Genomic DNA, 16287 nt, shown 5'->3' on the forward strand with positions numbered 1-16287 from the left:
CCAAGCTGGCTCCTGCTATGTCACTGGGGACCCAGGCATGGGTAGGGGGATGGAAACCCATCCAGGATGTGTAGGACCATGAGCTGGTGGGAGGGACTGAAAAGGGGCTGTGGCTGTCCAGGTGACCCTTACCTGAGGCAAAAACCCTTGCTGCTCCCCAGCAGCCCCACCTCCCACTCCGTGCCAGGCAGCAGCCGGGGTCTCAGCAAAGAGGTCACCCCACCCCAGCGCCTGGACCCTCGCTGCAGCTCCAAGGGCCCCAGATGCGGACCTGGACGAGTCTGCAGGAGAGCTGGTGCGGGACCCGGTGGGCCCAGGATCAGAGGGACCAGCTCCAGGGGAGACCCTCACGCCCCATCTCTGTCAGCGGGAAGCCCAGGGCCTCTGCTGGTAGAGCCGCCTGCTCCAGAGCACAGGGAAGCACAGATGCCTCATCCCCTCTGTGCGTCCAGCCACATGCAGGGCACTGGCTGGGTCTGGGCTGCTGGCACAGGGTTGGCCACCCTGGCAGCAGGAGTGTAGTGCAAGAGGACAGCACTCAACCCAAGCTACCCTGCACAGATGGTTAAGAATCTGCCTGAAATACAGGAGACCCAGGTTCGATTCCTGGGCCAGGAAGATGCCCTGGAGGAGGGCGTGGCAACCCATTCTACTATTCTTGCCTGGAGAATCCCATGGACAGAGGAGCCTGGGGGCCTACAGTCCATGGGGTCACAAGGGTTGGACATGACTGAGTGACTAACACACACACACGCACCCCAAGGGGGGGCCTCACCGTCCGAAGGCTGTGCTGGAGATCTTTCGATTGGGGCTACAGAGACAGGGAGAGAGAAAAGGTCACTGAACAGAGGGGCCTCTAGCCCACAGCTTCCTCTGCCCGGCTACAGGGTACGCAAATGCAGGCGAGGCTTTTTCGTGCCCACTGAAGGGAATTTACACATCAGCCTGACCCTCAGAAACTGCCCCTGATCGCCGGCCAGGAAAGAATGGGGGCCCCCAGTCACCGGCCAGGAGAGAAAGGGGGCCCCTGCCTCGATGCTTCTTCCCCGGGTCCCCACCCACCCACTCACCCACCCCTACGGTGGTCTCCGGGGCCTCACCTATTGGCCTTCAGGTTTTTTAGCCGGGCTTCCAGGTCGTTAAGCAGGTTGATTTTCTTGCAGCACTGAGAGCAGTAAACATCCAGGAGTTCGCTGTTGTATGCATGCCGCATCTTTCGAGGCGTCTGCCCCGCGCTGGGTCATAAGAAGGAAAAAGGTTCACCTTCAGAACTGCTGTCCAGTTTGCTGCCCCATCCCGCTGAGCTTATTACTAGACTCTCTGAAACCTGTGAACCTTGTGTGTGTGTGTGTGTGTGTTTGGGGGTGGGGAGTGGAACTAGAACAGTAGAGCTCCCTCCTCCAGTGCTCTCAAAGACAGGAAGCCAAAGGGTCGTACCCACTTCACAGAGGAGGAAACTGACAGTTAACATCAGAGTAAGCAATGACTCAGCTGCGTGGGAAGGTATCAACATGCCACTTGGCGTCTGTGGCCCCTCAGGCTGGTTAATTTGGTTTCTTCCCCAAGATAGAAGGAAGGAGGAACTCCAGACCCCCAACCCCCAACCCCCAGCAGGATTCAAAGGCCGTTCCCACCCATCTACAGGAGCAGAGCCCAGTTAGTTCATGACTCTGCCTGCCAAACCACCCTCCCCGGGATCAGGCTGGATTGGTTCTGCCACTCTTCCTGGATCCCAAAGGCCGCTGTAGACCAAGGGGGCACCTGGAGGACACTGACGACCCCAGGTCCGAGTAGACGTTGGTCCTGGTCTCGTCGTCCGGGCAGGGGCTGCTGGGGGCACAGTCCACGTCATCCGCCTCCCCGTAGTCCTCAAACTGCTCCTCGTTGCTGATGAGCGAGGTGGTGGAGTGTGTGGAGAGGTCTGACGTGGTCATGGACGGAGGGTGGCCCAGGGACCTGAGTGTAGGACAAGGGCCAGCTGCGAACCGGGGGCGCCACAGCCCGTGGGGGACAAACAGGCCAGGCCTTGGGGGTCCGTGGGTGGCAGGACACCATGATGAAGCCTGTACTTCCTGCCCTGGTTAAGTACACTCTGGGGATCGTATCCTAAGGGAAACATCTCATCACAGGAAAAGTTTCTGCTCCAGAGATTTTCAAATCGATGTTTCCACAGGGCAGCAAAACACTGCTTACAACTCAATGGCTTATTGAAGAGACACTGAAACAGCTATTAAATGACAGCATGTATCAGTAAATGAAATGATCACATAAACTGTGGACTCTCAAACTGTTGTGGAAAGGTTTGTAAAAAAAACATTGGCAATAATGTGGAAAAATTAAAACTCAAAGCTTTTTTTAATTAAAAAAATTTTTTTTAATTAAAACTAAAAGCTAAACTTAAAAAATTGTTTTAAAGTTTTCCCAGGTAGCACTAAGTGGTAAAGAAGCTGCCTGCAGCCCGCTCCAGTATACTTGCCTGGAAAATTCCATGGACAGGGGATCCTGGCATGGCTACAGCCCATGAGGCAGAAAAGAGTAGGACATGACAGAGCAACTGAGCACACACACACAAAAGTAAAACTAAGAATGAAACAAAAGATGTAAAATTTTAGGCATAATAAATCTAAGCATGCGATGGGTCTACAGAGAAAAAGGAAAAGCAGGAACTGAGAATATTTAAATGGCAATAGGGCTTGGGGTGTGGAGGGTGGCACCATCAGTAAAGTGAGTTACCTTCATTCTCACTTTTCCTCCCTTTTTCAAGCTGTGTAAGTGCTTATGTTCCAACAATGAATGAGGTTTTAAAACAAACAACAATGAGTGACTAGGCAGGATGCGTCTCCTGTGTTTACGGAGAGGAATTCTTGTCCAAAGAAGCCTGGGTGAGAGACCCTGGGTCTCTCACAGGTGACCTAGGGTGGCCTGGGGCAGCGTCAGGGGCTGGCTGCACCTGCTCTACAACGTAAGAGCAAAGGAGTACAACTAACACGTCACCTGCCAAAATGTATCTTTCCTTGAGTCACTGGGCGGTAGTTGTTTGTCAGCTGAGATCTCTCCACCCTCTAAGACTCCACACTCAAAAATGGGAAACAGTGACCCAGGCATCCCAGCATTAATGACAGGGTGACAAAGATCAAGTCCCTTGGTACCCCCACCCTATTTTATTTACTTATTTATCTGCCCTCCGGTTCCTGAGTGCCTGGGGTTTCATTCGTCTTATTTCTCCCTTTGTTCTCGTATAAGTTTTACTAAAACTCTTGGCACCCACTGCTGGCTGCCTCCTGGTGACTGGTCCCAGGAAACAAGAATGACCAGGTAGCAAATGATTAGCCAAGAGGTCAAAGGGTCTGTGGTCCCCATGACCGGCTGTCCGTGGGCTGTGGTCACAAGCACAGTGGGTGGACCGTTCCCAGGACACAGCACGGATGACCAACTCCAAAGGCACCTCCTCCTGTGACGACTGTGACTTCTAGAGCCACTGGGGTTTGAGAACACCTGAACTGAGAAAATACATCGGGCTGAAACATATGAAATTGCCTTTTCCTTGAAAGGTACAAATGATGAGAAGCTGACAATTTTGTTTGGTCAACGGATACTGGAAGCCCTTGCTTCCTTCTCCAAATCTCTGGGCTGATCATCACATGCTCATCACCTTCTCCTGAGGCCTGAAGCTCCAGGCAGTTTTAACTCACTTGTCCTCTGGCAAGAACAGGCCTCCGAGACCTGCATCCTTCTCGGCGGGAATTCCGACCGGCCCCTCCAGGCTCCGAGTGCTCTCCATGGGGCCCTCCATGTCCGACTCCTGGGGGCCCTCGGGCGGGGCCAGCGTCATGGCCTCGTCCTCATCCTCGGGAAAGAAGTCTGGCTCTGTGGGCAGGAGCTCGCCATCAGCAAAGGTGGGGTCTGGCACCTCGCCGCCCTGGGGAAGACAGAAGGGTATAGCGTGAGTGAGCCTAGCTTCTGGGGCTCAGCACTGCTCCTCAGATCACAGGGACGCCAGGAGGGGACTGGCAGGTGGTGCCTGGGAGCCAGAGACCCCAAGACCTCGCGTATGAGACCCTGGCATGTGATTTGTCTCAGGGGCCTCTTAAGCAAGCCCAGTGAGGAGTGGGAACCTCTGGGACCGCCGTCCATGGAGAAGGGCTACAGCCAGGCCAGCTGCATGGTCCAGACCCCGCTCGGCAGGGTCTCCATCCCAGAGTCTGGACAGGAAGCCAAGTGACTTGGAGAAGGCTTCTTGGGGATTATAAGGGCACAGCCCCAGTGACAATGACAATGACCTAGCAGAGTTTGACGCAACATGCTACAGGGGCACCGGCAGAGCATAAGGGTCGGCCACCCTCCGTCCCCTAACACCTTGATTCTGGGCATGTCAAATATTGTCTCTGAACTCCAGTTCTGGCCTCTCTGTAAGCCGAGAATGGCAACGGAATCCAACGGGATCCCTGTTCCCAGCAGGACCTCGATGGATAACCCCTGGCCACAAGTCTGTCCCGGCCCTGCCACAGCCACCTCACTGCTATTGCCACTCAGTCGCTACGTTTGTCTGACTCTTTGGGACCCCATGGACTGCAGCACGCCAGGCCTTTCTCTAGCCCTCACCATCTCCCGGAGTTCACCCAAGTGCACATTCATTGAATCAGTGATGCTATCCAACCACAGCCACACTGGGGAGCAAGAATTCTAGGTCTCTCAAGAGCTCTGGGCCGGTCCCCAGGGTCCTCACACACTGCCCGGAACAATGCCAGCACACCATAAAGAACTGCCCAAACCTTTTGCCAAAACCGTCTGAGAAGAGTTCTGGGTTTATTCAGCATTTACCCCAGTCTGAGAGGCAGCTTTCTGCAAATCATTTTTCAAAGCTGCTTTGCCCCTAAGGAGGTAGGAACCCCTAAGGATCCTTTGCCCCTAAGGATGCCTCCACCTGCTCCCAGCCGTGATGTCAACTACCCCTTAGGTTCTTCGGGCTGCTTCTCAGCTAGGGTTGGCAGAGCCCTGGTTAGAGGTGCTTCCTCCAGCCCCAGGACAACAGGAAGGGTAACAGTAACAGGGCTGTGAAGAGCCTCGGGCCATCTCAGACAAGAACGGGATCAGAGACATCCAAGGAAGGTGGTGAGCGAGCAGTGTGGCTGCGTCCGCTGGTGAGCAGGCAGCCCTCCTGGGGGTCTATCTCCACCAAGACGTGCTGAGGCTAAGAATAGACGGTGATTAATGAGCTTGGCTCCTGCCTGTGCCATGACTCGGGCTGAGCACCAGATGGACCAATGAAGCCAGCATCAGGCAGCCAGCCACCCCTGACAGTGGAGGCCAAGGGGCTGTGTAATTAAACTCACCCCTAGTGTGCATGTGGCTCTTGCCACCTTTGGTGTTGTTTAGTCGCTAAGCTGTGTCTGATTCTGTGTCATAATCCAACCCCTCAGGGCTCCCAAGCTTATCAGACCTTATGTCCTAAGCAAGCTCTTGTCCCCGTAGGAACAAAGAAAACCCAACATTCACAGACCGACCACCCATCAATTCTGGAGACCAAGTTGAGAGTTAATGTATAATCTCATTTGGGCTTTACGACCCTTTGAGACACAGATTCCCATCCCCATTTTACTAACGAGGAAGTCAAGGCTCAGAGAGTAACCTGTCAGAAGTACCCTGGCCGGTGGGCAAAGGACCCCCACCTGCCTCTGACCACCTCTCGCTTGATTCCATCTATCACTGATGCAGCCCACGCTTCATGGATTTTCAGACCCCACGGTGACCATGAAGACAGACACATGACAGGGGCATGTTACTAACTGTGAAGCCCGGGGGCTCCGCCTAATGCTGCAACTTCCACATGCAGGGCTTCTCTGGGTTGATGCAAGGTCACCTGGAGAGGGTCCTCCGGGGAGAGCTGGGCTACGGAGGAGTATGGTATGTGCTCTGTTCACCCACCCACAGGTTTTTACCCTCCCAGACACGGCAGCACTGGCTGGGAGTCCCTGCTCTGTGGCTCACGAGAGGGGGCCTGGTCATTCTGTAAGTGGGTGTTTCTTCCCGTCTTCACAGCCCCGAAAGCCGGGTCTCCTTCTACCGCTGTCTGGCCTGGGGCCACATGGCATCAGTGGCAGTGCTGGGGTCAGACTGTGAGTCACCCACGCCCATGCCTTTCCCCTGGAACCGCGTCAGCAGGGGTCTCCAGGAGGCTGCCACCCAGCCGGCTCCCAGGAGGCGGGCAGGCGGCCTCGTGGAGACCAGCATCTGTGTGCAAGCATCTGGCTTGGTCTCTGGCCAACTCGTGTTTGTCTGGCTGGAGGCTGAGTTTCAGCCAGGCACTCTGTCCCAAGACCCAACTCACGGGACGCAGGTGGGGACCAACGGCCCCCTCTCACCTGAGGTCCCACGGAGACATGCCCACACTCCTGGCACCTGGCCCAAGGCCCTGCCCAGGGAGGGACAGAGGGGCTGGAGTGGGCTGTCTCAGCCACAGGAGGGGCAGGGGCAGCAGAGGGGTCAGAAACCCCACGGGGGCCCCCACCAACCTGACCCCCACCTCCTGGGCATACTCTTTGGCTGAGTGGGTCCACAGCGGCTGGGCCCTTCACCCTTGACAAAGCATCCTGTCTCTCACACACACACCATTTGTCTCTCAACAGCCCTGGGAGAGCTCCGGGGAGAGAAGGGGGTTAGGATGAAGATTCCTCTCGTTCATCAACACACACAGGAGATCGGGATGGGAGGGGATGCCTGCAACGCCCAGGCCACAGACGCCCCCGCTGAGACCTGGAGCTGGGCTCCGGACACCCCACGCCCGGGACCCTCAACCCCGCACCCCCACGACACACATGTGCATACCCTCTCAACACACCAGCTTTCCTTTTAGAAAACGGCTGCTCTCACCACGGCAACACCTCTTCATTCAACCCACAACTGCTGCTCAAGGCAAGTGGAAATTTTAACTGTAACTTCGAAACCATTTCTAGGGCAGACAGTCCCTGACTTATTATGGCTCGACCTATGATTTTTTGACTTTACAATGGTGTGAAAGTGACACTCGCTCAGTAGACGCACGGATTCTGAAGTCTGAATTTTGCTCTTTTTCCAGGCTTACAGTGTATGGTCTGATGCTCTCCTGATACTGAGGGGCCTTGGCGCCCGGTCAGACACATGATCATGAGGGTGAACAATTGATAGGCTCTCAGCCGTTCTGTTTCTTAGCACAGCTTTCAGTGAATTACATGAGCCACTCAACACAATTTCTATCCCTTCTTAGGGGCTGTGTGTTGCAGGAGCCAAGCTGTCCCTACAGCCCATGGGTCCCCGGCTAGTCAGCCAGCGAGATCCAGGACAGACCAGAGGCCAGGAGGTATGCCGTCCTCAAGGGACTGGGGTTTCTGGAGAGTTCTGAGGTCCAAGGCTGAGCAAACAGGTCCCAGCCAGCCGCTCTGGCAGGGCAGGTCTGCAGCACCAGCATCTGCTCCCCCCGCCCCCGTCCTGGGCTGGGGCGGGATGCTGCTGGCCTCAGCTGGAAGCGGGAGCCCAGAGGCACACAGTCTGCCCGTGGTGCCCCTCTCTCTCCAATCTCAGGAGCAGCCTTCACCCACCAGCAGGCCCCAAGTCACCTCTTCCTCTGTAGGAAGCTGGCATGAGCTGAATTCAATGGCTGACGAGAAGGCCAAGCATCAGGACTGGTTGGGCCCTTCCAAGCCTTGGGGTGGCCAACAATGCCCCACTGTCCATGCTCTGAGCGGGTGTGGAGGGCCCCAAATGGATGACTTTCTTTGGCCCTCCCCATCCCTGCCCAAGGGGCTTCCCAGGTGGCTCAGTGGTAAAAAATCCGCCTGCCAATGCAGGAGATTTGGGTTCCATTCCTGGCTTTGGAAGATCCTCTGGAGAAGGAAATGGCAACCTACTCCAGCACTCTTGCCTTGAGAATTCCATGGATGGAAGAGCCTGGTGGGCTACTGTCCATAGGGTCGTAAAGGGTCGAATACAACTGAAGCAACTTAGCATCCCAGGCCATTTTCCTGGCAAATAAAAGACTCCAGGTGACCCCATTTCCACATTCCCCAGGAAGGGGGAAGACCCTTAGGGGATAAACATGAGAACTTCTAGACCTGAACCCCCACAATCAGCATCACGGAAAGCACAGCGTGCGTGATTAACAAATGCACCCAAACCGAGGGGCAGCGGATCGCTGGGAAAAGCCCAGCACGAGAGCCCCGAGTGCCGACCCCAGCGTGGTCGCTGGTGGCTGTGACCCAGCTGTTCAAACTCTGAGCTTCATCTAAAGACAAGGGTGGAAACACCTACCTGGCAAAACTGCTGTGAAGAATCTAGAACAATGCCTTGCACCTCACAGGTGCTGGAAATACAGCAAAGAAGAGGGACAGGGTGGTGTGAGGAGCAAACCCTGAAAGTAGACTGACCGGTTCAAATCCCGGCTCCACTACTGAAGTAGCTCTGTGCTCTCAGGGTGATTGAACTTCTCAGTTTCCCCACCATGGAATGGGGTTAACACTTAGGATCAAATGAGTTGGTACCTATTTTAAGCCGAGGTGAAACTATAGTGTTAGTCGCTCAGTCATGTCTGACTCTTTGCAACGCTATGGACCGCAGCCTACCAGACTCCTCTGTCCATGGGATTCTCCAGGCAAAAATACCAGAGCAGGTTGCCATTCCCTTCTCCAGGGGATCTTCGCAACCCAGTGACCGAACCTGGGTCTCCTGCATTGTAGGCAGATTCTATACCATCTGAGCCACCAGGGAGGCCCTTTCTGAGCAGAAAGTGTTCAAAAAATCTATTATTGACTTCACTGTATTGAGAGAAGGCAGCTGGGGTGCCTGCTGGCCTAGGGGCCCCACTCCAGTCCCCACAAGCCTGCCCCTCTGACTCCGCCAGCACACGGGGTGAAAGCAGTTGGGTCCAGCTTCTGGGAGCCAGACTTCCCCGAGTACAAGGACTGCTCTCCAAACAGGTGCCTCTTTCCTCCCACCAGGTCACCTTCTGTCCACTGTCTTGGAAGCTCTCTCTGCACACTAATCACAGCCTTTAATAAGTGTCAGGGTGGGCTGCTGCCTGGGCAAGGGAGTCCGCGAGGCTCGCAGCTCCGGCTGTCCACCCTCAGCCCTGGCGATGGCTCTGCTCCCCAGGCAGTAACTCGCAGCCAGAAAACAGCTCTGTGGGGACAGGGCCGGGTAAAAATAGCTTGGGTGGGCACATCCCAGCTTCCCCTGCTGCCAGGCACCAGTGGGCACACGTGGAACAACTGCAGGGAAGGTATGGGAGAGAGATGGACACAAACCAAGCACAGTGTGGGGAGAGGCCAGCTTGCTGTCTGGGCTAGGCTGAAGCGGGCTTGGGGGCTGGGCAGGGGACCGAATCCCTCCTCACCCTCCTCACGCCAAGCGCCCAGGAACAGTGACAAGCCAGGTTAGGGTCTCTCTGGGTCCCGCAGGTGGCAGAAAATTCAGGTTAAGGAGTTAACTTGCTGGTGTCAACGAACGCCCCAGGTGCACGGGGAAGGGATGGAGTCACCTGGGCGGGGGTCCCCTGCTCGCCACTGTGGCTCAGCCACTCTCATCACGCAGAGAGGCTGGCAGCAGCCATTAGCAGCGATGCAAGTGGTCCCCGACTCCTGTCTGTGGCTACAACTCCTGCCCCGAAGTCAGGCCTGGCTCTGCAGGTGGCTGGAGCTCATCAGTGGCTGATGGGAGATTCTGGTTTAGCAGGGGGTTGCCCGGGTGCCAGCCAAGGGGCGAGGGTGGGAATAAGGGGGATTTAAAGTGTCCACACAGAGAGGCTGGTGCCTTAGCCTTGTCTTCTGAGCAAAAACAACCCTGACTCAGATACAAGGCCTCAACTCGTCCCCATCAGAACCAAGACAGAAGTGGGAGCTCCAGGTCACCGAACTATTACAGGTTTTCACCTGTCTCAGCCACCCCTGGGGACTGATCTCATACTGTGAGATCAAAGCTCTGGAGCTCAAGCTTTGTGCTCTGATGGGGTGGCTACATCAGGCAGACAGAGAAACTCCATGTTTCCAGCCCAGGGCTAGAGCAGAGTCCCCTCTAGTTAACCCCCCTCCCAGGGACGGGGCGGTGGGGCAGCCAAAACAGCTTTCAAGCTGTCTCCTCCCAGCCAGGGGCTCCAGGATCCACCTTCCAAACCCTCACTTTAGGGAGGGTGCCACTGGCAGCTCAAGATCACCCTCAACTGGCCTTCCATCCAGGAGCCTCTGGGAGCAGATCTCAGAGTAGACGCCCCCACCTGCCACACTTGTTGTTTAGTCGCTAAATTGTGACTGATTCTTTGCGACCCCATGGACTGTAGCCCACCAGGGTCCTCTGTCCATGGGATCTTCTGAGCAAAAATACTGGAGTGGCTTGCCATTTCCTTCTCCAAGGGATCTTCCCGATCCAGGGATCAAACCGGCGTCTCCATAGCAGGTGGACTCTACCACTGAGCGACCTGGGAAGCCCCACCTGCCAGACCACTGCCACCATAAAGTGGATCCGCAGATCCTAGCAGCAGGACCACAGTGACAAGTGGGTTTCCTCAGCAGCTTACTATTGGTCTCAAGTGAAAAATACTAAGAAGGCTTGCTTCTCACATTACCTTCTGGAGGGAGGTATTAAACCAGACTATTTTGCAGATGTGGGGACTGAGGTTCCCACGCAGACTTGGCTCAGTCCTAGATCGGGCCCCCATCAGCTGTGGAGTCTCAGGCTGGTAACGAACGGAAGAGAAAGCCATGCTCACGTTTCTCAGGAACTCACATTTACATAAAGCCAAGGTGGTCAGATGAGGCAGTCCGCTATTGCACACAATGGAAGTGGTGTGGAAGCCCACACGGCCTTTTACTCAGTGTTTTAATCTCAACTCTTGAGCTGTGTCTCGACCTGATCTCTTCACCCTCCCTCCAACCCACACTGCTGTTAAGGTAGGGTCCCACGAGTGCCCTGGAAGGGGTTGGGGGCATGACATAGCTCCCAGGAAAACTTTAGAAGTGAAGGATGCCCGATGGTCCCTCTGGCAGCCAACTAAGATGAGAGGTGGGTGAATTCCCTGAAGGGCAGCAGAGCAGAGGGCCTGGAAGTATTAAGGGTTAGTGGAAGGCAGTGGGGGTCTGAGGCAGATCCTGGCAGTAAGCATCTAGGCACTGGCCAGGAGTGTTTTGTCCAGCTGACCCGCGTGTCCTGTCTGCCCCAAAGGCTACGGGATCTCACTGTGCTGGCATGAGAGCTGGAGACCAGTCTGTGTCCATTCAGATCTTCCAACCAGCTCCCCCGGGGCCAAGTTCACCCTCCCCGCCTCGGATCAGGACGACTTCCCAGGAGGCTGCCAACAAGGAGAGGTGGCTGCCCGAGCTCACGGCGAAGTGCAGGGCTCAGCTGGCACCTGGGCTCTGGGTGTCCATGGGGGGACAATCTGTGGGCATAAGTGGCACTCGAGTCCTGGGCTGTGGAAAGGGCCAGTGAGATCTGGCTCTTTGGGCAAGGGGTCAGGCCCTGGGCCCCCCAGGAAACACCCCTCACCATACCAGGAGACACTCTGAGCCCTCTGTCCCCACTGTTCCAAGAACACATTTGAGCATGTCAAAATGTATCAGTTAAAAAAGAAAAAAAGAAAAATTTGCTGCTAAAAATCTAATGGAGAAAAAAATGGAATAGGGAAACACCTAAGTCATCCTGAAAGGATTCAGGAAAATGGGAGGAAAAGAGAATCAAATATAAAGAGTTCAACCATATCAGTAATTTATTAAATAACATGGAACAAACTATCCTATTGAAAGACAATATTGGGGCTTCCCTGGTGGCTCAGTAGTGAAGAATCTGCCTACCAAGGTAGGAGACGCGGGTTCGATCCCTCGTCCGGGAAGATCTCACATGTCTCAGAGTAACTAAGGCCGTGCGCCCCAATTACTAAGCCTGTGCTCTGCAACGAGAGGTCACTGCAATGAGAAGCCTGCCCACTGCAACTGGAAAGTAGCCCCTGCTCTCCACAGCTAGAGAAAAGCCCAAGCAGCAATGAAGAGCCACCACAGCCAAAAATAAAAATTTTAAAGAGACAAATATTGTCAGATTAGATTAAAAAACAACTGCATGGCATTTATAACAGACACAATTTAAATGTAAGGACACAGATGGGCAGAAAATAGATATACCACACAAACACCAACCAAAAGCTGAAGGGGCTCTATTAATACCAAAATACACTTTAAGGCAAGAGATAGAGGACATTAAAAAACAATACAAATCAGTTTAACAAGATGTAACACTCCTAAGTATTTATGCATCTAAAAACATCGTTTCAAAATACACAAGGCCCACTGGAATTCTCTGGCAGTCCAGTGATTAGGACTCAGTGCTTTCATTGCCGGGCCCAGGGTTCAATCCTGGTCGGAGAATTAAGACCCCACAAGTTGTGGGGCTTGACCAAACAAACTATGCCACAAAATACAAAGCAAAACTTAGAACAAGCTGGAGATTTTAACTCCTCTCTCTCAGTAAATGATAGAGCACACAAACAAGAGAATTACAAGGGAGACAGAAGATGTGAACACAAGTTTGACCTGACACAAACAGAACATTACACCCAACAACTGTAGAATAAAACCATTAGACCAAAGGTTGATGAAGATCTGGACACTTGCACAATATCAAAGAATCAGCCTAAGGATTACTGAAATCCCCACTGCACCCTGCGTACCACTGCTAGGGAGAAAACAGGCTGCTGTCATTTTAATGCAATGATCAAACCTAGCACCTCTGATTAGGAACCACCACACACTGGCCTCCAGATGTGTTACAGTATGAAGGACACCGCATCACCTACCATATGGTCTTTACAAAACCCTTAATTCTAATCAAGACTTAAAACCTAACCTCTACTAAATAGGAAAGCAGCGAACAGAGGACGAAGTTACATATCACCAGGGGGAGGCAGTCAGAGGGTGGCATCTTCCACAAGACAACTGGCCTGGTCTTTTCCAAGAAAGAATATCATAGGGAGGGAGGGGGACTTTTCTAGACCAGGGGTTCTCAAACTTCAGTGCGCACCAGAGTCATGTGGGGGGTGGGGTGGATGGCTGAAACTCAGATTGAATCAGTTTCTGATTCAGTCGGTCTGGGGTGAGGTCTAAAAATGAGCATTTTGACAAGTTGAAAGAGATTTTTTTAAAATGCATTTCTCACCACTTGTCAGGAGATGCTGGATGCTAAGGCCACACTGGGAGAACTACTGTTTTGGTTAACCAAGAGACATAAACACTGAACATTACCTTGATTAGATCCTGGTTAAAACAAGCAAGCAACGCCACAGACATGTAGAGGATAGGAAGGTAGAATACGAACTATCAACAGATGCTGGGTGACATTAGAATGATGCTTGATTTCACTAGATATGTTAATTGTCTCTAGTTACGAAGGAGAAATACCGTTTTGACAATGGCGTGCTTCATTTTGAAGTCTCCTGGTGGCTCAAACAGGAAAGAATTGGCCTGCAAGGCAGGCAGACCTGGCTTTGATCCCTGGAGAAGAGACCGGCAACCCACTCCAGTATTCTTGCCTGGAGAATCCCACGGACAGAGGAGCCGGGCAGGCTACAGTCCATGGGGTCGCAACAGAGTAGGACACGACTGAGCGACTAGACAACAACAAAAGGTAGGGTTGGCAGAAAGAGGGAGCTTGGAGGCCCAGCACAACCTCCTCAGGTAACACCAGTCCTTGAGGGTAAGAGCTGAAGGCGAGCAGCCTGGGTTACAAATGACCAGATGCAGAGGCCAGAAGAAGGGAGGGCCCCCCATAGACGGTGGGCCTTTGCCCGAAGGCAGAGCTGCCCACTCTCCACTCAGGCTCTCTCTGGATGGAGGCTCTGCTCACCTCCTCCAGCCTTGGAGGACGGTTCGGAGAAACTTTCTGTCCTGGGCAGAATTCTGTGTGCCCAACCCCCTACCCCCAACCAACAGTCGTTTAGAACGTAACTGTATTTGGAGACAGCGTCCTTCAAGAGGTAATAAAATGAAAAATGAGGCCATAAGGGTGGACCTAATCTAATACGACCAGTGTCCTTACAAGGAGATTAGGAAGCGCATACACACACACACACACACGGAGAAAAATGACACTTCAGATGTGCAAGTGTGGTGCTGTAGCACTGTCTCTGCGCGCGCACACACACACACACGTGAAGACACAGAAAACAAGCCAAGAAGAGAGGCCTCAGAAGAAACCAACCCTGAGGACACCTGGATCTTGGACCCTGCAGTCCAGCAGCCCCATGAAAAATGACACTTCAGATGTGTGAGCGTGCTGCTGCGGCTCTGTCTCTGTGGCCCTAGCAAGCTCGTACACCTTCCTCCTCCTCCAGGAAGCCTGCGAGGAGACCCCTCAGCGAGGTCCACGCTCTCCACCCACCTTTCCATCCGGGCAATAAGAGCAAATTCCTTCAAGGTCAGTTCAGTGCAACCTCCTTAGAGAACTGCTGGGTCTCCAGAACCTTGTCAAGAAACTTGCGGTTTTCTGGGGGATGGGGAGAGGTCTCTCCTGAGAGAAACTCTTGGCTTCTCTTCCACGATCATTTTGAGATCCTGCTGCTTCAAACGAGACTGTACTGGGACTTCCCTGGGGGTCCAGTGGCTTAGACTTCGAGCTCCCAATGCAGGGTTCGATCCCTGATCAGGGAACTAAATGCCACATGCTGCAACTAAAGACACAGCATGCCACAATGAAGACAGAGGATCCCAAGCGCCACAGCTAGAACCCAGTGCAGCCAAATACATACATTTTTAAACTGATAATAAACTCTTTTATAGATACTGAAAGCCTGGTCTACAATTATCAGGATAATGTTTTGTAACGCTATTTATATATGGATCCTAAGTAAATTATTTCCATTTTCTGTGTTCTCTCAATAACGTATGAATTATAATTTAATTTTAAAGAAGTGTGTATGCGGTTCAACCACAGGCATTTAAAACTTGCGAAAGCAATTTTTGTGCCTATAAAACTGTACATAGTACATAAATGTAAAAGTTATTTCCTCTAAGTAGTGACTGGTTGACAAGAGATCAGCAGTTAGCCCTGGAACCACAGAGCCTCTAACCCTGGGCCAGGCCACCTCTGTGGCCAGCAGTGCCCAGTAATTGAGCAGGATATTACCAGTTTCTCCATGCCAGGCAGTATTTCTGGCTGCTTGAAATCCAGGGCAGACTTCTTCCCTCTGTTGTGGTCAGTTTGGGAAGGAGGGTGCTTTGCCACTCCTGGGACACGCGGGCACCCCGCTCAGCTGTGATGCCAGCCTGCTTCTGCCATGGCCAGAACCATAGGCTCCACTCCCCTCCAGGGTTGGGTGTCTAAGGTCAATGATGGTCAGTGACCAAGAGGCCAGGCAGATATTGCAGCTGAGTTTAGCTAAGTGACCCACCTCCAAGGAGAACCCACAAGGGAGGTGATCTAGGGTCAGCTGTTGCTCCCACAGGGACCAAGCACTTGATGGGGTTTAAATTGTCCCAGCAAAGCTCAGGGTCCCTGATCTGAGCACCCTAGTGAACCCACCTCCTGAACAAAAAGAATTCAATCAGGCCATCCAGCCTTCCTATTGCCCCTGAAGTCAAGCCAAAGGTCTTGATTTTCAAGTGAGAACGTGGACTTTGGAGGCAAACTGTTGGGGATTATGAAAACAGAACTAAATTGCTTCCACATCTGGAAACCAAACCCAGCGGCCAGCCCCAAGAATTTCAGGCATGTCAGCCCAGAGAGGCTGCAGGTCAGGGGAGGTGTTTCCTGTTGGCTGAGTCCCTGGCATCCACCTCCCCGAATCCATATGCAAGAATTGTCTGCGAGAAGCCAGGTGGAACCACACCAGAGAGGAAGCAAGGCCTGGAAGGTAAGACATGGCAGCACTGGCTGCCTGGCCTGCGTCTGCTGCATGCTTTGTGGAGGTGGGTCTCATTTCCTTCCCCTAAAATCCCTGCAAGTAAATACTGTCTCCTCCTTACAGATAAGGACTCCAGAGAACTTAATCCACTTTGCACTCAAGTGATGCTGTGACTCCTCCCTCTAGGCCGCTGTCATCACACAGACAGAAGCAGCCTTGGGAACCTGAATCAAGAACCCTAACTTCCATGCTGCTGCTGCTGCTAAGTCACTTCAGTCGTGTCTGACTCTGTGAGACCCCACAGGCAGCAGCCCACCAGGCTCCGCCGTCCCTGGGATTCTCCAAGCAAGAACACTGGAGTGGGTTGCCATTTACTTCTCCAATGCATGAAAGTGAAAAGTGAAAGTGAAGTCGCTCAGTCGTGTCAGACTCTTAGC

At 53.3% G+C, this 16287-nt stretch overlaps 1 protein-coding gene across 3 annotated transcripts in view; it reads right to left on the reverse strand.

Moving 5' to 3' along the window:
* RAB11FIP4 (RAB11 family interacting protein 4) overlaps nt 1-16287 on the reverse strand; it is a 110071-nt gene that overhangs the window by 13291 nt on the left and 80493 nt on the right. For all 3 annotated transcript variants that reach the window (XM_055401441.2, XM_088828695.1, XM_055401446.2), the window contains 4 exons: nt 3693-3919; nt 1762-1956; nt 1101-1235; nt 776-811 (listed from right to left, as the gene is read on the reverse strand). In XM_055401441.2, the coding sequence (XP_055257416.2) occupies nt 776-811; nt 1101-1235; nt 1762-1956; nt 3693-3919 (593 nt within the window). The remainder of the gene's footprint in view (nt 1-775; nt 812-1100; nt 1236-1761; nt 1957-3692; nt 3920-16287) is intronic.

The sequence above is a fragment of the Moschus berezovskii genome, chromosome 20 (genome assembly GCF_049115385.1).
Source record: "Moschus berezovskii isolate FMDL1 chromosome 20, NW_MosBer_1.0, whole genome shotgun sequence".
NCBI lineage: Eukaryota > Metazoa > Chordata > Mammalia > Artiodactyla > Moschidae > Moschus > Moschus berezovskii.